The 24,573-nt window shown below is 36.0% G+C and overlaps 2 protein-coding genes across 2 annotated transcripts in view; both read right to left on the bottom strand.

The window, feature by feature from the left end:
* Nucleotides 1-7,527: 7,527 nt before the first annotated feature.
* Nucleotides 7,528-11,213, bottom strand: LOC149784414 (uncharacterized). Its single transcript, XM_089933269.1, has 2 exons — nucleotides 11,139-11,213; nucleotides 7,528-9,691 (listed from the first exon to the last, which is right to left on the bottom strand). The coding sequence occupies exons 1-2, from the start codon at nucleotides 11,148-11,150 to the stop codon at nucleotides 7,571-7,573; spliced, it is 2,133 nt and encodes a 710-aa protein (XP_089789395.1). The 5' UTR covers nucleotides 11,151-11,213; the 3' UTR covers nucleotides 7,528-7,570.
* Nucleotides 11,214-20,902: 9,689 nt separating this feature from the next.
* The window catches only part of LOC149784413 (membrane-bound glycerophospholipid O-acyltransferase 2-like), a 63,783-nt gene continuing 60,112 nt past the window's right edge, over nucleotides 20,903-24,573 (bottom strand). The window contains exon 13 of the mRNA XM_089932481.1: nucleotides 20,903-21,689. Coding sequence (XP_089788607.1) covers nucleotides 21,566-21,689 — 124 coding nt within the window. The 3' untranslated portion in view covers nucleotides 20,903-21,565. The remainder of the gene's footprint in view (nucleotides 21,690-24,573) is intronic.

Genomic DNA, 24,573 nt, shown 5'->3' with positions numbered 1-24,573 from the left:
AACGTCCATGATGCAATACGAAATAGGAAAAGTATCAGCTACTGTTTGCATGCTATGGTAAATATCAGAACTAACTTGAATGACGATTTTACATTTCAATCAATCCAGCCAGTTGCCCTGGCATGAATTTCTGCTAAGATACCTCGTGGCGCTTATACAGCTACAGATCTAAAAAGCAATAAAGTTACTGATTGCAACTAAAGTTGATTCTGCATCAGATAATGTTGAGTTCCTTTCAAGCTATAACAGACTACGTGCCAGAATCACTTTGAAAAACGTTTTTATTGTTGTTTTCAGAGCCGCCAATAGCATCGGTTCTGAATTGCAAAGTGCTTCAATTTCATACGATGGCGAGTCACCCGTTGATAGAACAGAAGTAAATTCGATTTTAATAAACTGCTCTATTGCCAAAGGGTCGTACATAGCACGTTGTAGTAAAGGTCAAACTATCTACAGTTTTTTCTCCTGATGTACCACCTGGATTGGTAATGCAACTAAATCGAAGACCGATAATCTACTATCATGTTAGTGTTGAAAATCAAATATCTTCTATCACGATGGCACTAACTGATTAATCAGGACGGCAGCTAAATCTCAATAACGAAATTGTAACATATTATCTGCACTTGAGGTCAGTGAGCTCTGCTCACCACATTTTGCTAATCACGGTGAGCTATGCTCAGTTCAACTATGCTGACCACAGTCAATTTTATTAAGAGTTTTATATAACAAAATGAAACAACGAAACTTTATCACATAAATATCGTAGGAGGTTTCTTTGGAAATATATTATCTAAAATAATTAAAAATGTACCTCTAATTGCAAGAATATAGCGCCTATCACGTTAGAAGCATCAAAAGCTTTTTGCCAAATCAGCCTCATCTGCTGCAGGTTCAGCTGTTGGACAGAAGATGGTTGAAAAAAATCAAGGACGGACCATAAAATGGTCTGCCAAGCGACAGAGATATAAAACAAGCAATTTCTGAAATATCACCGACATCAAAAACCATTGCGGCGTTAAGAAAAAAGACAAAAAGCTATTATATCTTCCAGGCGAAGAAAGTATTAGAAAATTAGTAACTAAAACACGACCTCGGAGTGCTAGCTTTCGACCCGATATAGCTGCGTTCTAATTTGTGTCTAACAATAAGATAGAAAAATTACCTTGACGTGACCGAGGAAATATCAACAGATGACTCAACAACATAATTTGCATATGTTGAATATCTCGATGAAAATTCAAGCAATCCTAACAAAACAGGAATATGAAGTACGAGGTAGTATAATGACAACGATTGCTATTAACGCAGATACACAAATAACACTCGTGAATAACGGTTAAAGTGTGCTCAGAAGTGCCAGATATCAGCTCGCCAATTAAACTGTAGAAGATATTTATATGCAATTACCCATGGCATGTACTATTCTTAGCGTAGTTTCATTCGGCGACTATTGCTCTAGATCTGTTGCAACAAATATGATGTGGTTTAAAGATAATGAACTTGGAACAGCTGCAATAGTTTATTTACTGAGTTGCTACGGAACCACTTGCTGGTGCTAACGACGAAGGGACTCGTATAATTTTAGGTCCGCTTCACGCTCAATACGTGACAGATGCAGCAGCAGCTATTGCAATAGCTAACGTTAGAAAGGCGCTGATAGCAATTTGTAATGCTATTGCTGATACAGCTGCGATGCTAACAAAAGCTCAATCTATCGTTCCATTGATTAGATCTCAATCTTACAACGAAGGTTATGTTAAAAGAAGAGCGTTCACAGACAGTTCAAATTAAATAACTATGATGCTGCCACTTAGCACAATATTAGGATGTAGCAGAGGCAACAATAAGGTATTTCATGGGATAAAACATACACTTATACTTGACCTGGCTGATCAAAAGGATTGTCTGATGCATTCTGCAGGTGTCACTGATGCTCAATTTATAATTTCACGACTGGCGTTGTGGATGCCACGTGTAGTTCCATCGATCGATACATTATGGAACTTGATACGATGTTAACAGCATTTACAAAAAATACCCTTATGCAGAACGAAGTTTATCAAACCTCAATTCCAAATTCAATCAATAACACTTGGCGGATAACAACAACACCAAGCGAACAGTTACCAAGGCATATATTTATTATGTTTAAACGACACAATAGACGTAGAATTCAGCTTCAAAACAATTCTGTGTTTGATAGTCCTGATGTCATACGAACATTTGTCAGAATAAATTCTAAGCCGTATCGAGAACGAGCGATCGAATGTAATTTTGCAGAATTAACTAACAGAGACGTGTCTCTTGCTTATACGTACCTGATGGAAGCAACGCAAAAGCATCAGGATGCTGACAGTGGATCTCAAATTTCAATCGATGAGTTTATAACACTTTATCCGATATTTCACTTGATGTCAGTAAGCATAGCAAACGAGCTTTCGGGTCAAATTCTGACATTAAAGTTACGTGGTCACTTGGACAGGCTCCAGCTTTTGATTATTATGCTTATGCACTCGTTGTATCTGAAAGATTCTTAACGATATATTCTACCAAGGGCATCCTGACGGTCTAATTCTAAATGTGGGCAGTATAACTTTATCAAACAAGCGGTTGAAATGTATTCATATTCTAATCAAGAATGATTACCAGGTGCTTTGCACTTTGCAATCTTATCAGACAAGCAGGCGGAAGGTATTGATCCCCCAACAAGCGGCGGTATCACCTCAGTACAAATTTTATCAAACAAGAGAAGAAAAAAATAAAATACATTACACATGAAGTGAATTTATCTGCAGGACAAGTTAAAAAATAACACAATCTATTATTAATCGACAGTCTGTTTCGCTGACGATAGATTTCGGAACCCCGAGTGCTTGCTTTCTGCCGGTAAAAATGATGTTAACACATCAATAAAATAGAGCTGCAGAAACATCTTATCTTAAATTTATCAGCAGCGCAAGTTACTGCGATTTCGGATCGCAAGCGATCCGTGGAGGGTTTATGAGACCCGCACTGACAATTATTGCGAAAACGGTACTTCCCAAATTACTGCCAGCATTAGGCACATTATGGATAGCTTAAGTCTCGGGGTTGATATCCGGGACGACCAAAATTGCCGTTTCCGGTGACATAATAAAACAGTTAGTGTAAAATGCAAAGCATTTTAATATTGTCAAGCGATTATAAACAAAAATGCCCGAAAAACGAAGCGTTCAGAAACGTAAAACAGCAGCGAAACGTAAAAAAATACTATAAAAAAGACGAACTGGAAAGCGATCCAATCTGGATTCATTGGGCCATTGCTAGCAGGAATAGCGGGAAATCTACTTGTCAGCCTGTTGGGAATTGGGCGTGGGAGATGATTAATGCTACCTGATACCAGACGCTAAAAGCGTCACAGTTGAGCAACTTTGGGATCTTAGATAAACTGAAATATATTAAAGTATTTCAGGGAGTATTTTTTAAAGATATTATCACTTCAGCCTGGAGGGAGAAGTTGTGTTATAAATATCCAAAATTTTAACAACGGATCTGGCACACATTGGGTAGTGCTTTATGAAAAAAAATATTTTTATTTGTTTGGGCTGCTAATGACTGATATTATCAAAAGGTACGTGCTATCTTCCCAAAAGTATAAAAAATATCAATTATTTGTCTAATCAACTTCAGCCAGTTGGAACTGCAGATTCTGGATATTATTGTGTTATATTTATCAAACAAATGACCCAGTCCGCTAGCGGATCGGGTGATTTTATGAAAATTATATTACAATTTACACCTAAACCAAGCTTGGAAAACGAGAACATTGCAATTTTATCTAACAAGCAAATATGAAATTGGCTGCGTATTATCTGAAATGCTGAATTAAAACGGAAAATACAAACGCGGGCTCAGAGAGCCCCACCATTAAAAATAAAAAAAAATAACCGAATAATCTCTGAAAAGTTTTTGTGCTGCCTGTGGCAGTACAAAAAGTATGTTTCTTAAACGTGACTCACTACCAGAAGAAACACAAAGAGTTCCTAATACTACTTTAGTCGACGATTAAATTATAGCAAAAATGCAAGGCAAAGCGTGTAGATGTTATCTTGCAATGATAAATTAGCGATGTTATTATCAGTAACACTGCCGTTGATATGGTAAACTCTCATTTCGTTTGGTATATCAACGCACCTTAACGAGGTCAAGACAAAATCATGTAAAAACATCCCGCTATCATTAACGCCTTTCCGTTTCATCTTATAACCAGCCGGCGTTAAGATTCCAATTACATTCTTTTGCTTTTTTGTTTATCAAAACGCCAAGCTCGTTATCAGCAAAAAGATTATATCTCGGGTGACAAAAGAAAATCTTTTGATCTCTATCAAGATTATTGATGATCATCGGCATCTGGTATAAATTGTCCATAATATATTATAGTATTTTTCGTTTCTCTAACTGACAAATTTCACAACACACTCAATAGAAGAAATATAAACAGTAGATTGTTGAAACTCGCCGATATAGTAAAGTCTATTCTCAACAGAAAGAAATCAGCCCACCACCGCAACTGCACTTGCTGGTTTCAACAACAGTTGGCAATTTGATAATAAGCGTTTGCTAGTAAATTTCTCTGCCACAAACGTATATCATCTGCTTCAGCCAACAATTAAATCCCAACTTGCCACGCACAAGGGCTTGTAAATAATAGTTCAGTGCAGCTTGCCGCTAAGCAGCGTGAGGAATTTTCCTATCCTTATATTACATCAAAATCTAGTCGAATTCTAACAAGGACAGATTTAATATAGCTGTCAGATAATATATTTCAGGAGATATGGGAGAAAAAAGATGAGTACACTGCATCTGGGTCTGGAAAGGAAGCTGATTTAATATAGCAGAAATATGCCATATTTGTTAGTGGGAGCTTTTGCCTCAAGATCATTGTCATATTACTGGAAAGTATCGCGGTCCAGCACATGATAAATGTAATTTAAAATATATCGCACTATATTTCGTTCATGTTGTCTTTCACAATTTCAGAGGATATGATTCTTATATCATCGTTGAATCATTCGGTAATAAAGATATAATAAACCGCCGAAAAATTAATAACAACAATAAAATAAAGAGCATCCCAAATAACACGGAAAAGAACATGTCAGTAACACTTAGCAAGTCTGCAGTTTATGGCAGCATCACTGGACGTGCTAGTCAGAGGGTGCGGTAGATTTGATAATTTGACTGAATATTTTGGTGGTAAGGAAAGCTTGCTGACACGAAAAGGTATCTTTCCCTACGAGTATCTTGATGATTGGAGTAGATTTGATGAAATGTGTCATCCTAACAAAGATAGGTTTATTCTAAATTAAATCTCGAGGGTGTTAGTGGTGATGACTATGATTATGCTCGATCGATATGGGACTTGTTTGGCTGTAAAAAGATTATCATGTTTTATATCTTATCACAGACATTCGTTTGCTCGCTGATATATATGAAATTTCAGAGATGTCCGCGCTGATAACTACGGACTCGACCCAGCTTGGTACTATTCGGCACCCAGACTAAGTTGGGATGCATTACTCAAGCACTGTAAAATTAAACTAGAAATATTAACAGACCCAGATATGTTCAATTTTATAGAACGTGGAATCAGAGTGTCATAGCAAAAAATATGCAAAGGCTAATAATACATATCTAACCGACTACGATATGACAGCACCATCAAGTTTTATAACCTATCTAGATCCAAATAATTTATATGGTATTTCTATGTCGGAGTCTATGCTATATGGTCGGTTTAGGTGGATCAGTGAAAAAGTTTTTCAAAGAAACTGATAAAATCGTAACACCGGATGATGTTAGTTATTTTGCTGAAGTTGATCATGACTATCCTGTTAAACTTCATGATAAGTCTTTTGTCTAGAATCAATGCTGATCAATTACAGTTTATTATCTGAACAGAGAACTTATTCGTCTAGTGCTGGCACTAGTGGGACACCTGTTGTTACAAAATTAGTTCCTAACCTGCTTGACAAACGGGTATATGTTTGTCATTATAACATTCTTAAGCAAGCAGTTGATCATTGGCTAAAATTAAGAAAAGATCATCGTGTGCTAAAATTTAATAAATCACCGTAGATGAAGCGTCATATAGACTCAAACACAACACGACGAGCAGCTGCCAAAACAGAATTAAAAAATACTTTTTCAAGCTTATGAACAACAGTGTCTTTGGCAAGACCATAGAATACACCAGAACGTCGAAACAAACTTGAAGCATGTGACGATTTTATCAGTATAAAAACATTTAATGAAAATCTAGTTGCCATTCAACGAATAAAGACAAACTTGAAGTTGAATGAGGCAGGTTATGTCGGTATGTAAAGTGGTTAATGCACTAATTTCATTAAGATTTTGTTTAAAAGAAGTCGTCTGATGCAGAGCTGTTATATACTGACACTGACTCGCTAATGTACAAGCTAAAATCATTGTGATGATAATAAAAAAGTAATAGGAAAATGTAAGGATGAGACAATTTTGGTTCCTATCTTAGAGTTTATCGGATTGCGTAGTAAAATGTACTGTCTAAAACCAGCTGATAATAAAGTTAAGGAAGGAGCTAAGGGAATCAAAAGAAACGTAGTCGGCAAGGTGATAGGATTATAAAGCTGCGCTAGACCGATTTTCCAGTTATGTTGAGATGATGACAATAAGATCAAATTGTCATAAAATTGAGACTGATGTTATTATAAAATCTGGTCTGTAATTTTGGTGATAAAATATACTGCTCTGATGGAATGAATACATTTGTATTAGGATATAAAAAGTCTGATTGTATTGATTTTAGCAATTTGGATTTTAGATTGGTTATTACAGTAAATCTATATTGATTTCATATAAATTTTCTGTGAATATAAAAATATCTCGGCAATTGGCTTTGTAAATTATCGATTTGTTGTAAATGCTAGCGAGTTATTAATAGCGTATAGGCATCTAACAGTTATACCTGTGACCTGTAAATCCCAGCGATTGAAATTTTATGCCAATGTTAGGCATACTAATTTTGAGTGAAATTTAAATATAAATCGCTAGCGATTTCAAGTAAAAACGGCAGTAGTAGATAACAAGGGTGCGATTCTAAGCCAACCCTATTTTGTATGACGAAGATGATGATTTACTGATGGGTCCTTGCCAGGTAATATATATATATATATATATATATATATATATATATATATATATATATATATATATATATATATATATATATATATATATATATATATATATATATAGAGAGAGAGAGAGAGAGAGAGAGAGAGAGAGAGATTTGAGTATGTGTGTATGGTGAAACGCATGCCCCATTCATGTGAAGAAAAAGGTTTTTGTTATTTCTGTTCAAAGTGGAATAATATTTTGTTTCAGCACTTGTACATTAAAATATATTACTCGCTGATGGTATGTACACATTAGAAAGAAAGAAAGCTTCATCACTGGATAAATAAGGAAAATGATTTTGTCCATACCTTTATTATGGTATGAAAATGTAATGCACTTGTTAGCTAATCAAATGTACGCCGATTGAACGCTAATTATTCATGTCTTCCAGAAGAGTTGTTCCGTGATCGTCCCAGCATCGCGGAAGTCCGTCACAAGAACTGATGATGTAGTGCCCATTTTGGTAACTAATGTCAATGGAATGCTGATGACCATTTGCAACGGAAGTGAAAATTCCCTTCACTTCATGACCAGCCTTCAAGTCTTCGATATCATCACCATGGAGCGTAATGTCGTGGCTATGAAGACCAGGTGGATCACGTGTCGTGGGTGGCACAATGAAGTGGTACACCTTCATGGCAAGTAGAGCTTTGATATCCGCTATAGATGTTGGTTGACTCTCGAAAAGCGGTGCAAAGGTCCCCATATTCATCAGCATCTCCTTCATGGCAGCAACTTCTCTCCAGACTCCTGACCCCTCACCATGAACTGGCATAATTGGATAACGTGTTCGAAGCACGCCAACACCATCTATGTTAGGGAGGAAGATCCTAGTACCCGAGGCTACAACCTGTCTCACAACACCATGTTTGTCTAAGACTCCGACTACACCCCTCGCTGTGTCAGCCTTGTCCTTTTCCACCTCACTCCCACTGAAGAACGCATTCGGAGTTTTGTAAAAGAACTTGCTGTGTGTCCCGTTCAAAGCCTTCTCTGGGGACAGATCTCCGTTTCGTCCGTTCATCGTGACAATCTTTGCCTCATGACTTCTAGAATCACCGTGGTAGGGGAGATCGAAAGGGTTCCATTCGTAAAGTGGTGTCAAATAAATGATTTCCAATGGAATAGCATAGGTATATCTATGAATGTAATCATTGCAAATAACATGCTGGTGGTGATGACTATCTGTCTCTTTATGGCAGCTCCTTACCTTCATCGGTGCGATATTGGGTTGAGTAGTTGCAGCTACAAAGAGATTCTCGTCTGCGAATCCTCTGTGGATGACTGTCTGACCCATGGCATCTTTCTGATTGACTCTGAACCATCGATGATAATAGCCGGTATTTAGTTTTGTCAGGTTGTTCATAGGTGACCTTATATGATAGGCAGTTAGACCGAACGGATCATCAGTGATATTTGCTCCGTAATTGTCCTTCCCAGGTATTTGATACATCAGTTCGTCCAAACGACCCCATCTGTAGGCCTTGTTTTTCTCTGGTGATCTGTGTGCATTTCCAAATATAATACTTTTTAAAGAGAACCTGCATGCCCTTGAATTGATGTATTCAGTTAAGTTATGTGTGCTAGACAATCTAACCTTCAAATCGTCCTGGGGTATAAATGCATTAAGTGGCACATCATGATTCAGAGGATGACACACAATTCTATAGTTCCATTGAGCGTACTCTGGAGTTCCATTAACGACGTTCATAATGGTAGTTGGAAGATAGGCATAATTCTCCAGGTTGCTTTTTCCTCCCGAATATGATGTAAAGCGTACTTTGTCTTGAAGATCAAACCAGCTTGAAGCATCGATATGATGTCGGTCGCTGTTGAAGGGCTCGTCCAAGGTTTGGGTATTGGTAGTCCAACCTCCTTCCATGTAACAAAGCACGGGCTTAAAATACTTTCTGTAGTCTCTCTTTTGGTGGTTCTGATCTCTCCAAGCTTTAAACCACTCTCTCATCTCAGTTATTTGCTCTTCAAGAGTATGTTTGGACAAGACCTCTGGAGGCACACTAGGGAACTGGATATCATCGAGTTTGTTGTATTCCTTTGTATGTTGCGAGGGCATGCTCAGCAGATAGTCGTTGTGTCTCGTCCTGAAATCAACCCCGTTCATTACCATATTTAGTTCTCCCATGCCGACAGTTCTGATATTACTTGCATGCTCATGTATAGCAGCGATGCTACTTTCCACATGCGACGCACCGTAAAATGGCTTGGTTCCGTCGATGTGGTGTCGAATCTGTTTCAAGCCTGAAGATCCATCGGAACGTATTTTCTCCTCGACATAAAGTTGTTGTAGCATGACCTGTCTCGTCAAGTCTACTATTCCATTCTGCATAGAGTCTAGTTTTTGCTGTAACTGAGAAAGTAGTTCGTAGACAGTAGGATGCTGGCTAGCAGTTGCTGGCGAATGTGTGCTTCCATGGGGCAGTGCAGTTTCTGCAACAACGAGCTGCACCGTCACCACCGCTATAAATAGGAACTGGAAAAAAGAAAGCATGGTCAAGTGGCAGTCATCGATAATTCACTATCAGAAGATTATGAGTTGAATTCTTCCACATTGGCCATCATGAATTTACACTTGAGCAACTCGTGTTACCTAGCTTGCGCAGTAAACCCAGGTGCGCATGGGTATCAGCTTTTGTCGGATGTTAACATTCAAGAAACTGGTGTTCAGGAAGTAATCTAACCGGTGTTGGCTCAATATTTGGTTCACTTAGTAATCTGGTTGATGTCCTTTATCGGCAAAAGTGTAATCCCACTGCAGCTTTCCTTTATCGCTAGCAGTTACACCAGAGAAGCTCAAAGAGAGCACTCAAGAAATGTTATACTACAGTAGGATAAAATTAACGTTGGCTTAAATAAAATGCAATAAGTTGTATCCAGTCCACGTCTATGAAACCTAAATCTATTTTGAACGTTTTGCTTTTGTTCGCTGTAATTTTGTGTCATATGTTTTGTTCTCAATTCGGTTGATTCAACATAAGCATTAGTTTGATCGGAAATTCAGGCATCTTTGTTTGTTTGTTGTTGTTGTTCGATACGGAAATTGTCTTGTAAGTGTTTGCGCATTTAAGAACCATTCAGTTGACAGGGACAGTTATCTTGATGTCATTGGAAATAAAGGATACATGAACTGTCAACATCACGCTCAGACATTCTGACGCAGTATCACCACATTCATATGTATAGATCACACTCATTATCGAACTGTTCCGAAATCATGATGATACAATCCCGTATTCCAGGTCTGAGCAAAACTGGAGCACAATTATGGACTACAAATTGGTAACAAACACTTTTTCAAGGACAGACGATGTGCAATGCTGCACAGTCATAGCATAAGATCCATACGGCCAAGTGACTCAAAAACTAAATTCCCCCCAAAATTAAGCAACTTATCCACTTTAAAGTATAAAAAATACTTTCTCTATTACTGCAAATGATTGGGCTCTCTTAAAATAAAAAATTGATTTGTTTAATAGAAAAACAAATAAATTACGTTGTCAATTCTCTCTGAGGAATGTTTTTGATGTTATTGATACTGTCGGTATAATAGAGGAAGAAAATAGAATAATTTAAAAGTTATGCCTATTTGACAAACACAAGAAGTCTTTCATGTACCAAATTCCTTAACGGTATCTATCTATCTATCTATCTATCTATCTGTGTGTGTGTGTGTGTGTGTGTGTGTGTGAAGAATACGCCGATAACGACGATGAAGAAGCGGAAGGCATGGTTAGATTAATAATAAATAGTTCTAACATTTTTGAAATTGCATTTAAATAAATTACGAAATATACAAAAAATGACTGATGGTGGAATGAGCAACAATATAAGTAACATGAAATGGTAACATTTGTTTCTATGTGTATATGTGTGTATGAGAGAGAGAGAGAGAGAGAGAGAGCACGATGACTTGTTCATACCATGACTCCCATCTCCACGTTACTGCAGTGTACATTATGATGGTGATATCTGCCCTTAAATATCCGGTCGTCATACAAATGACAGACGTAGGTGCTCCGTTTGACCGTTAGACTGATAGATAAGAATGCACATTTTGGAAGGTAAATGGATTCCATGTACATTTTGATCTTTCAATTATTGGTAAGACTGATTAATTGGTGATTAAGGGCAAATAAGCATATGAAAGACTATTTATTGGCGAGGAATGGAAGGCTATTGCCTGGCCGTGAAAACCATGAAGGCAGCCGGTCAGTGTTGATCAGGATTCGAACACGCAACCCACTGCCTAGTCTGGTAGACTGAGCATTAAGTCAACTTTCGGAGATTCCTTTTTTTTATTATTCAAACTATAGTAATATTAAACATTTCTCTAAATTTTCTACAAATTCTGAGGAGAAATCAACAATATAATATTTCTAAAATTAAATTTAGGTTACAAATCAAAATGTTCCATTACTACACACATTAGTTTAAATCTATTTAATTTGCCATAATACAGAGTAGACATCAAAGAAATCGGACACATGTTACTGCAACTGGCTGGTTCTTCTTCACAGTAAATCTACAATTATTAGCAAACACAATGCAGAAAATATATCAACCAATAGCTACCACTACTTCGGGCAGCAATCGCTGAGTAGCATGAGTACCGGAACTTTGGTATATCAAACATTGACTAAAACATCAAACTGCCTTAATGTACAAATATTTAGAAAGTAAGAATCAAACTATAAGCAACAAAAAACAATAATCTGACTCCGGTTGTTTTCCGTATAAACACAAAGCAGGGTGTGAAACAAGGGATAAATGTAAATGAGTCCATCATGTATAACAAAAAAAAAAATATCGTACTTTAATGACCAGGACAACAGTCAAAAGAATTTAAATATCTACTCTTTTAGCATATATTTTAAAAAACTGTTCGGGACTTGCTACCTTTTCATTGGTCTTTAACCCCCCCCCCCCCCATTTATATAAGTTCTTCGTTATAGTCCAAACAATGAGCACTTAGGTATTTTCACTGAACAGTCCAAACAAATATTTGTCCCCTCAAATAATATCTAAGTACATCATAAAACACATCTGCAGACTTGTTGTTTCAACAGGAACACAGGAAATACACATCCTAGTACGACTATATTTCGCAACATACCCCACGCGACAGATCAGACAACTCATTCTGATGTTTTCAAATACCTATTCATGCTATCTAACTCATCCAATAAGAATTAACTTAATTCTTCTAGAAAAGTCCTAATCGATCTGTCGATTCGGAAAAGGCAGAATCTCGCAACATGCCTACTAATAATTCTACTATTGTAACAGCCAAGACCTAAGTAAGCATCTATTTATAGATTCTGCGTAATTTTACGCTCCTGATTTCCTAAAACAGACCCTATTCACGTAGGGAAAATCTAACTTAAGATCATTCATACCATTTTAAGCCATGAATAAAAATTACAAAATTACATAAAATCATGTACAAGAAGTTACAATATATATATATATATATATATATATATATATATATATATATATATATATATATATATATATATATATATATATATATAAACGGTAGGTAATCAAATTTGTTGCTTAATCATCGTTAAGTTTTAAGATAAATGCAGCGAACAGTAGTGTATCAATGATTAAGGTGGGTAGTAGATTTTCCAAAACTAACTCTCACCCGACAGTGCTTGAGGTCTGAGGAATGAATCCATTAATACTGAATGTGCTTACAAATGCTTTACAAATTAAATTGTACCAATGTGAATCGACGCTCTCAGTCTTCACTTTTCAATTTGTGTCAATAAATATATATTTAGTATTCATGCGATTTGAATCCCATTATGCGGTAGGGAGCAAAGATTTTAAGTCTGTGAACAACATACTAAAACGTTAATATCAAATGGCATTAAATATCTGGATAATCAGACACAGAAAGTGTGTAGAGGTGTATGGGGAGTACTTTGAAAGTATACTCTGACCGTAAGACCTTTGTTGTACAGCGCACTAATATTCAGAACTTTTTAAATACTCGTCGTAACGTGTTTATCTCTTCAAAAGATTATATTCAAAATTATGTTTGAGTACACACTTTTGATCGAGTTTGTGACATGCTTTATAACGAGTTTGTGACACATACATCATAACGAGATTGATACGTTTTCAAGTTAGAATACCTAAAGCTTATCAAGGGAATTTAGAATAAGAGAATCAAATGAACCCGAACTTTGTTATTTCCAACATAAATTTAATTGTAACCCTCCCATAAGGACAATGGTACATGTATTGTCGGTTTGCATAAACTGGCCAATGTACGATGTTTGATGTTGTATTCTGGCTGCCGCTATCGGCCATCGTACCAATGCCGTGGAAACCAGGTTAGAATACCATGATAAAACTTTTAGCTATGACCCAAGAGAAAAACCCAGAATGTAATCAACGCGATCTGACAGCCCTGACATAGTTAGAATTTAAGGCGCTTTTCGATATTAGGCCTCTTGCGACTGGTTAAAAACGGACGCACGGCGTAAAACTGAATTCTTACTTCTTGCTGGCACATTGACCGCGAGGGCCAAGTTAGAAAGGACATTTTCGGAAGGTGCAAAGCTGCAAGAAAACCATAACTTAAAATTCAAGTTGTACCCTTTTCTTTCTTCAAATCCTGCCACCACCACCCCACCCCCTTTTTTATACGGCGGACTGTCGCTAAGGGCCAAATAAGTGTTTGTCACATATTTTAATTATAATAATCTATCGAGTTAAAATCGACTTATTACATGCAAATTTGGAATCTAGTGTACACAGCATACTTAATTTTTTGCCCGAAAAATATAAACCAACCCGTGGGAGTGAGTTACCCTTCAATAATTTAGCGATCTTACTCATTTCCCAAGGTCGTGTTGAATTTATTTTTATTTTTAGAGGATTCGTCGAAAAGATCAAATTTGTACTTTTAAAGATTTGCAATCCAGGGATATTTTTTAAGCCAAAGGGAAACAATTTTGGCGTCAATCTCTGTGTACCGTAGTCCCTGGGGATTTCTGCTCTTGGTGATTGACAGTGGGTTGTTTTACCTCTGTCGACCACGTTTCGTCTCTCGAGTTTCTTGTACGCACTTCCTGCGGATGCATCATGCTGTTGTTTAGTTTCCCGGTCGTTGTCATCGCTGAAGTCCTGTGAACTTTAACCCGGGCCCAGGGCTGGCCTTAGGCCGATTGGACCTTATCTGGCCCAATCAGGCCCGCTCTCACACGGGCCCGGCGCGTTAGTAAGTTTTAAAAATATATCTCTAGAAAGTAATTTTAAAGCGATGGAAGAAAATTTTAAGTTCAATATCACATAAAACTTGTTTAAAAGTTTATATCCAAATGCCGTGCTCATAGGGGCCTAGCTAAAATCAGATAGTGATGAAACATTGAAACTATGCTTTTCATAACACATCATCATTGGAAGAAAAGTTCATGGTGAGGGGAGAACAAAATGTCATGTGACAGTTCAAATACAAGACCAGCACGTTTCAAATTGTTAGCATTAACAATGTTGGCATAATAAATTAATATTATTGCATATTTGATTCCATTTGTCACCGCAACACACACCAGACAAGAGTCCCAAGTGGGCTAGATATTGCTCAACTGCTGATACGTGCCTAATGGCAAAATGCAAGAAAAGCAGGCCAAGAAATCGAGGTTAGTAGGTTGTTTCTGGAAACATTTCTTCCAATGATGATGAGTTATGAAAAGAATAGTTTTAATTTTCAATGTTTCATTACCATTTGTATATTCATCTATGTATTACTTGTCCAAACTGATAGGATGTTATACCAGAACACTTTCTATCAATATTAGTCAAATTCTATTAGCAAATTTTACAGAGATTTATTTTTAAAATGTGTTTTCATTGCTAGTAATTGTAGCTGTATTTGATGCCAGATTGACATATTTTTTAAAAGTAGTTTGAAAAGTTTTCAAGCTAGGAACTAAGGGGCCATCCATAAATGACGTCACGCAATTTTGGCCAATGTTTGACCCCTCCCCCCCTCGTCACACATTTTTTAAACAAATCCCTTCCCCTCGTCACACATCGTCACAAATGTATGACCCCCCTCCCCCCCAGGTGCATGACATCATTTATGGATGGTCCCTAAGCGATCCACCTGAATCAGATTCAGATTGTTTTAGATGATGTTGTTAGAGGATTTTCTAATTTTAAAATAGCATCCATATTCGATGGTAAATTTGCATCATGTGCATACACTTTAAAGCCCTTCATACTTTCTGACAAGTCCTCTAACATTCTTATAAGCAGTTTCTCTCTCAGACAAGTAATTTAAATGCATTTCTAGCAAAATTGGTTATATTTAATGGCATACTGCAATCATATCATCAAAAGAGCTGTTTAGACATGGCTATCTCCTGTCAAATTTGGTTAAATTCTGATGGTTGAATTTTAGCAAGTCATTTGAAGGTTTGTCACTTTTAGTAACAATGGAGAATTTATCTTTTACTTTAAGGTAATTCAGCATGATCTGTACAGATCTGAAGAACTTCATGTAAGGATGCTTTCTAACAAATTGTTTTGAATTTTGATTTTGAGAAGATGTCTAATGCTTTTTATATAAATAAAATTGTAACAGAACCTATACTTGATAGCAGGTCAGCATCATTTACATGAACCTGAAAGCTCTTAATGCCAGGATGTTGTGACCTGATTCTGATGATCAGCTTTTCGAGTAGTAGTTTCAAGTATTTCTATTTTTAGTAACAGTGGCCATATCTGGTGGCAGAATCTCATCGTTTATACAAACTTCAAGAAAAAAACCTCTATATAATGATGATGTTAGTTTGTGTCAAGTGTTTTTGTACAAATAAAAATGGCAATTTAAAGGTTTTCATACTTTTCAGTAATGTTGACCATATTTTATGGTGGATTGGGTTCACTGGTACAAAATTTAAAAGACTTTCATGCAAATACACTCTGTACCATGTGTGGCTGGAATTGGTCCCGCGGTTTTGAGAAGTTTAATAGAACAAATCTGTATGACTTTGATGACAGACAATGTAAGAGGCATACCATGTATAGTTGGAATTGGTCCAGGGGTTTTGAGAAGTGTGTATGACTTGATGACAGACAATGTAAGAGGCATACCATGTGTGGCTGGAATTGGTCCAGGGGTTTTGAGAAGTGTGTATGACTTGATGACAGAAAATGTAAGATGCTGGAATTGGTCCAGGGGTTTTGAGAAGTGTCTATGACTTGATGACAGACAATGTAATTGGCGTACCATGTGTGGCTGGAATTGGTCCAGGGGTTCTGAGAAGTGTGTATGACTTGATGACAGACAATGTAAGAGGTGAGCTGGGCCATACCACAGTCTTACTTGGGATATGGACTGGTGATATAAATAACAGTTTTTAATAATGAACAACAAATCTTTAAAGCCTAGCCACACACATACCATAATTTGTTTAACATGTAGAATGAAATGTTTCAATTTTGTTACTTTTAGTAAAATTCTTTAAATTGACTTTAACATAACATAGTATGAGATGACATGATTTTCTAAAAGCAGAACTGAAGACTTTGGTAATCTTATCTTATCTGATCACTTTGGTAACTTTCCCCTGTTCTGAACCACACATGTTTATTTCATTGATCATCTTGGTTCCGAGCCACAAACTTTCATTTCATTGATCATCCTGGTTCTGAACCACAAATTTTCATTTCATTGATCATCTTGGTTCCAAGCCACATACTTTCATTTCATTGATCATCTTGGTTATAAGCCACAAACTTTCATTTCATTGATCATCTTGGTTCCGAGCCACAAACTTTCATTTCATTGATCATCCTGGTTCCGAACCACAAATTTTCATTTCATTGATCATCTTGGTTCCAAGCCACATACTTTCATTTCATTGATCATCTTGGTTATAAGCCACAAACTTTCATTTCATTGATCATCTTGGTTCTGAGCCACAAACTTTCATTTCATTGATCATCTTGGTTCTGAGCCACAAACTTTCATTTCATTGATCTTCTAGGTTAATGAATCATTGTGCAGATTTTGTATGTACTAAAATTCGACTCAAAAAGGCTTACTGGTGAATCATACATGCTTGCCAAGGACATCACATAGACTTAGATAAATGATTCAGAATTCTGCAATAAGTAATCTTTTCATACGTTGCATGTACCTGTTCACAAAAAACATGCTCAAGTGGGCCTGATATCACTCATCTGGGATTGATATCACTCATCAAGGTAGTTGCATCCTTTGTAAAATTTAACAGCATCTGTGCCATGATGTCTTCTGTCAACTTTGGTCAGATTTTGTGGAGTTCTTTTTGAGAATTAGTTGAATATTTTTCTGTGTTATCAACAGTTGCCATATTTGATTGCAGATCAGTATCATTGAACAAATATGAAAGACCATCATGGTAAGCTGCCTTAAGTCAAATTTGGTCAAATTATCTTTAGGGATTTTTGAGAAATCATTTAAATATTTTGCTGTATTTAGCAATGACAGCTATAATTTAGCAGTGTTAGCTATAACTGATGTTGGATCTAAATTGTTTGTGCAGATTTAAAAATGATTCATGCCAGGATTCTCTCTTTTGAGTTAGATCAAATCCTGTTGTGCAGAACATACATTTTGTAGAAAGTCAACAATACTGTAAAAAGACAAAGGTACTGGTAATCAGTCTTTTACTACCTACCACTTTTAGTGTGAAACTGCTGACATTATTCCACACCAATGATTTCAGTAACTTTACTTCCACCTTTAAATTTGCTTTTGAAGTTAACGTAAGACATAATTCTGTTTTCAAATCAGCTTAAAGGCAAGGCCCATATTTTCCACATGTGAAAGGTCCCAAAAAGACAGAAATGTTTTGGTAAAATTATCTGGTAATTATGAACCAGCTGTCTGTCATTTACATTTGGTTTCAATCAACTGACATACTAGCAATATCTTAGACTGGTCTTCTAGTCTTTGTTATACATTAAGATTTTGCATTTTGACACCATTCTTGAAACAGTCTGATGGCAAGTCAAAGAATGATTGTCACTTTTAATGCCATGTGGAATATGCATTGGTTATTTTAAGTCAACTTGAATGAACATTCTTTTTTCTTCCTTTAACTGTTAAATCCCACAATTTTTAATTTAATTTAAAGTCACTAATTCTCCATCTTGAAATGCATAAGGTCAAAATTGGGTGCATTATGCATCAGGTCAAAATTGGGTGTATTATGCGTCAGGTCAAAATTGGGTGTATTAATTATGCATCAGGTCAAAATTGGGTGTATTAATTATGCATCAGGTCAAAATTGGGTGTATTATGCATCAGGTCAAAATTGGGTGTATTATGCATCAGGTCAAAATTGGGTGTAGTATGCATCAGGTCAAAATTGGGTGTAGTATGCATCAGGTCAAAATTGGGTGTATTAATTATGCATAATTAAGCATATCCATGTACATGTATTGTGAACTCTGATATACTTGCACAACCTTTTGTTTCATCTACTACAAACACAAGTAATGCAGAATGTATTCATTGTAAATAAAGTTTTCAGTGATATAAAATGTTTGTGACTAACTGGTACCTAACATTTCATCACATCATATTTTGCAGGATATATTTCATGAACCGTTTCCTATCCTTATCTAATTCAGGATATTTTGTTCTTGCGACAGTTTTTTGACTTATTGTATCTTTTTTTGTGGAATGTTTTTGGAATGTGTTTTTTTGTGGAATGACACATCCTGAAGAAAACATTTCATTATTGAGTGCACAAAGTATATTGAATCAACGCTAAAGCACATAACTCAAAAATAGATAACAGTAACAAATATTCCTTGGAACCAAGCATTTTACATGAATCTGTATGCATGCAAGTACATGTATAACCAATTTATCTGTTTGTCATAAGGTTTTAAAAAAAAATGACAGTATTAATTATGATGCAAAATGCTTTTCACTTCAAGTAGGCAATACAAGCAATGCAAGAACTCATTTGATATCATGTTTAAATTTTCAACCTATACATAGTTTCCAAATGATGTCACCAGTTGCCATATTTGTAGTATGCTGGCAGATTTACCATAGGATTTATATGATGTTTGGAAGTTGAAATAAATTCATTGAAGCTCAAGATACCTTTACCAAAATACATACAAAAAAAGAATGCAAATCAGGATTTCTGTTAGCATCAATATTTGTAATTTATAAGTTGATTTTGCTTCAGTTTATCTTGTTAAAAATGGCCATTTGTGGTGGTCGCATATAGGAGAATCTGCCAGATTGCCCATCATCCATGTAAAATGGGCAGAATATCATCTACTAGGTACATTACCAGGAAGCATCTCATAATAATATCCTGGTGGTTACTTGACCATGGCAACTGATCTTAAACAGGTGATTCAAAATTTTAACACAGAACTTAAACATTGCCTTCAACAGTGAAACACATTTTCTGCCTTAGTAGGTGAGGCAGACAAGAAAGTAACTCCTAGCATATCAGCACATAAACTTTGTCCCTGTGGTAATATTATAGTAAAAGTTTGCTTGAATGTAGCAATAAATGTGGGGGATAGATAACTTTAAAATCTTCAACACAAACTTCAAGATTGTTCACACCATACATTTTATTAAGCAGGAGAGATAATAAGAAGACTGGAACTCATAGCATAAACTTTATGTCTATTGTAACAGAGCTTTAAATTTCAGATCCCTGCAGCAGCTGATGTTTAAGATACAATACTTTCATAAAATAATTCAAGATGTTAACATTGTTAATACTGATGCTTAAGCTGGTGAGACTGCCATGACAGCAACTCCTAGGATATCATGGCATAACCCTTACAACTATGATGATATTATCACTTGGATATCATGGCATAACCCTTACAACTATAATGATATTATCACTTGGATATCATGGCATAACCCTTACAACTATAATGATATTATCACTTGGATATCATGGCATACCCCTTACAACTATGATGATATTATCACTTGGATATCATGGTATACCCCTTACAACTATGATGATATTATCACTTGGATATCATGGCATAACCCTTACAACTATAATGATATTATCACTTAGATATCATGGCATACCCCTTACAACTATGATGATATTATCACTTGGATATCATGGCATAACCCTTACAACTTTGATGATATTATCACTTGGATATCATGGCATAACCTTTACAACTATGATGATATTATCACTTGGATATCATGGCATAACCTTTACAACTATGATGATATTATCACTTGGATATCATGGCATAACCCTTACAACTATGATGGTATTATCACTTGGATATCATGGCATACCCCTTACAACTATGATGGTATTATCACTTGGATATCATGGCATAACCCTTACAACTATGATGGTATTATCACTTGGATATCATGGCATAACCTTTACAACTATGATGATATTATCACTTGGATATCATGGCATAACCTTTACAACTATGAAGATATTATCACTTGGATATCATGGCATAACCCTTACAACTATAATGATATTATCACTTGGATATCATGGCATAACCCTTACAACTATAATGATATTATCACTTGGATATCATGGTATACCCCTTACAACTATAATGATATCATCACTTGGATATCATGGCATACCCATTAAAACTATAATGATATTATCACTTGGCTATCATGACATAACCCTTACAACTATAATGATATTATCACTTCGATATCATGGCATACCTCTTACAACTATAATGATATTATCACTTGGATATCATGGCATACCTCTTAAAAACTATAATGATACTATCACTTGGATATCATGGCATACCTCTTACAACTATAATGATATTATCACTGGGATATCATGGCATACCCTTTACAACTATAATAATATTATCACTTGGATATCATGACATACCCCTTACAACTATAATGATATTATCACTTGGATATCATGGCATATGCCTTACAACTATAATGATATTATCACTTAGATATCATGGCATATGCCTTACAACTATAATGATATTATCACTTGGATATCATGGCATACCCCTTACAACTATAATGATATTATCACTTGGATATCATGGCATACGCCTTACAACTATAATGATATTATCACTTGGATGCAGCAACTGATGTAGATGTGACTTTTAAAAGAATGTAACATTGTTGATGCTAGTGTCCATGGAAACAGAAAATAAATGTGACAACTGCATCTCACTATGCTTACGGAAGTGAGATAATATAACAGCACAAATTAAATCAGGAAAATGTATCGAATATGACTGCATGTTTTTGGAACATAAGACTGAATCCCTTTAGTCTTTCTCCACTGACAATCTCATTAATTTAGCTTCTAAATGACAATCTTGGTGATGTTTTTTGAGCAGACATTTTGGCCTCAGTTGTTGGAATGATTGACATTATGACCAGAATCACAATGCTCAACACATGAAGGAAGAAATACAAACTCCTGCAAAAAAAAGGAAAAGAAAATGAACTTGAAATGAATGCATGCAATAGAAGTGGAAACTATACATTTTTACAATGCATACAGATGCCATTGATAATACTGTTTAACAATGATTAAATTAAAAAAGATAATTCACTGAAACTTTGAAATAGGTGCATAAGACATTAATGCAACTGAAATGCAAGGTTTGAAGTCAAACAGAGGCCACAAAATGATTACACTTTGTTAGAAAATGGTAAAAATTTAACATGACCTTGGCTTTTTCAATGTCAAGCCTCACCAAAAATTTAGTTTCAATCCATGAAGTCCTTCAGCTGTTACTTAGTAGAAGGAAATTCACAATGGACATTCCATAATATAATGTGATGCAATGGAACAAGGTTAGAATTATTTTTATATTCTAGTGGAAACAAGGTGAACAAGATGCCCAAGAGGGCCTGAGATTGCTCACATGACTGACAATTGTTTTAAGGTTTCTTTCGGTTTCTTCATCCATGTCAGATGCATATTGGGATAATTTGTCCATTATTGAGACCACTCCAGTGGCCTAGTGGTTAGAGTATCCACCTCAGATATGGGAGGTTGCAGGTTCAATCCTCTGTACATGCAGCACCATTCAAGGTTCCCATCAGGTCAGCCAACAATGATGTCTTTGCTCTGCTAGAAGATTTATTCCTGTTGGACCTGGACTAAGTTATGGTTCATGATGAATTTCAACAGGTACCATTCAAGGTTACCATCAGGTCAGCCAACATTGATGTCTTTGCTCTGCTAGAAGATTTATTCCCGTTGCAAGAAAAGAATGCCTTGAATGGTCAGATGCTGTGCTAATCAGAATGAATTTCCATGAATTCAAGATAAGACCATTTCTTCCTTTTAATAGCTGAGTACTGAAACCAACTCTGATATTCTTCAGTGATAACAAAATTTTCAATTAGCTCTTGTGGTGGACATACTGAGTGTTAGATTTGCACCATGTTCATCCAGAGTCAAGTCAACATCCATTTTGATGGAAACCTCATGTCAATTTGAACATCCATTTTGATGGAAACATCATGTCAATTTGAACATCCATTTCGATGGAAACATCATGTCAATTTGAACATCCATTTTGATGGAAACCTCATGTCAATTTGAACATCCATTTTGATAGAAACCTCATGTCAATTTGAACATCCATTTTGATAGAAACCTCATGTCAATTTGAACATCCATTCAGGAGGGGTTTTGGACAAGCGACAGCAAGATATTTAAGACAGCCATTTTAGCAGACATGTTGGATATACAATTGGCACAATTGCTTATTTTGGACTAATCAGGTATGATAGAGCTATTGGTGAAAACCCCATGCTGATATAACCATCAGCTTGGGGGTAGAGTTAACAACATTTTAAGGATTCTGGATAAGTTTGCATCATTTTCATTTAAGACCAACTATTTACCATAAGAATTCTGATACAAATCTCATGTCAAAATGGCTCTCCATTTAAGAGTGGCATTAACAAGATTGTAAAGATGGCCCCCATGGTAGCCATACTGAATGTCAAATTAACATCATTATAAATTTTGAAAGGTGGCCCCCATGGTAGCCATACTGAATGTCAGCTCAGCATCATTATAAATTTTGAAAGATGGCCCCCATGGTAGTCATACTGAATGTCAAATCAGCATCATTGTAAGATTTTAAAGATGGCCCCCATGGTAGCCAATATGAATGTCAGCTTAGCATCATTATAAATTTTGAAAGATGGCCCCCATGGTAGCCATACTTAATGTCAAATCAGCATCATTGTAAGATTTTAAAGATGGTCCCCATGGGAGCCATGCTGAATGTCAAAGCAGCATCATTGTATGATTGTAAAGATGGCCTCCATGGTAGCCATACTGATTGTCAAATCAGAATCAGCATCATTATAAAATTCTTGTGGTGATCATTACTGTACAAGCAAGGCATCAAAGAAGCTTGTGGTGAAAACCCCATGTTGATATGGCTTTCTGACTTCCAGTTGAATGAGTGACAATAAGATTTCAAGATGTCTGCCATTGTGGCTATACTAGACATCAGATGTGCACCATTTCCATTTAGGAGTAAACGGTAATCAAAAAAAGTCATCTGATGACCAGTCATCTAGGACACATAGCATTAATTAGATTTTCCAGATAGCAGTTGTGGCAGCCATATTGGTGGTCACATTGGCATAATCTTCATGTATGAGCAACTAGCCATCATAATAAGTCCTTCATTGAAAACCCCATGCTGATATAATTATTCATTCAGGAGAGATATGGATAATAATATTTTCAATATGGCCACTATAGTGTCTATTGGATGTCTGTGTGGCATTGTTTTCAGTAATAACCAACTAGATATCATAAGATGTCTTTGAGTAAACATTTCATGTTGATATAACCATCCATTTTCATTACATCCAACTAGACATCATGCAAAGTCTTCTGGTAAAATCCGTTATCAATATGACTGTGTTCAGGACAAGTAGTGGTAAGATTTTCAAAATGCCTACTGTGGGAGCCATATTGGACATCTGATCAGCACCATTTTTATTTAGGCCAAACAAGACATAATAAGAAGTCTTTCAGTCAAACCCTATGTTGATATGACCATCTATTTGGGAGAAGTAATATATACAAGATTTTCAAGCTGGCCACTGTGTTGGCCATATTAGACATCAGATTGGAGCATGTTTTATTTAGAAACAGGAAAACATCTTACAAAGTCTTTTGGTGAAAACCCCATATCAGTATGACTTTTCATTCAGAGTATCGATAACAAAATTTTCAAGATGACTGCCATGGCAGCCATTTTTATATTTGATCAGCATCATGTGTTTTTAGAACCAGCTAGACCATATACAAAGTCTTTTAG

Source organism: Sinohyriopsis cumingii, chromosome 14, assembly GCF_028554795.1.
Source record: "Sinohyriopsis cumingii isolate HCF-2022 chromosome 14, ASM2855479v2, whole genome shotgun sequence".
Taxonomy (NCBI): Eukaryota; Metazoa; Mollusca; class Bivalvia; order Unionida; family Unionidae; genus Sinohyriopsis; species Sinohyriopsis cumingii.
This window is presented reverse-complemented; position numbering and strand designations above follow the sequence as displayed.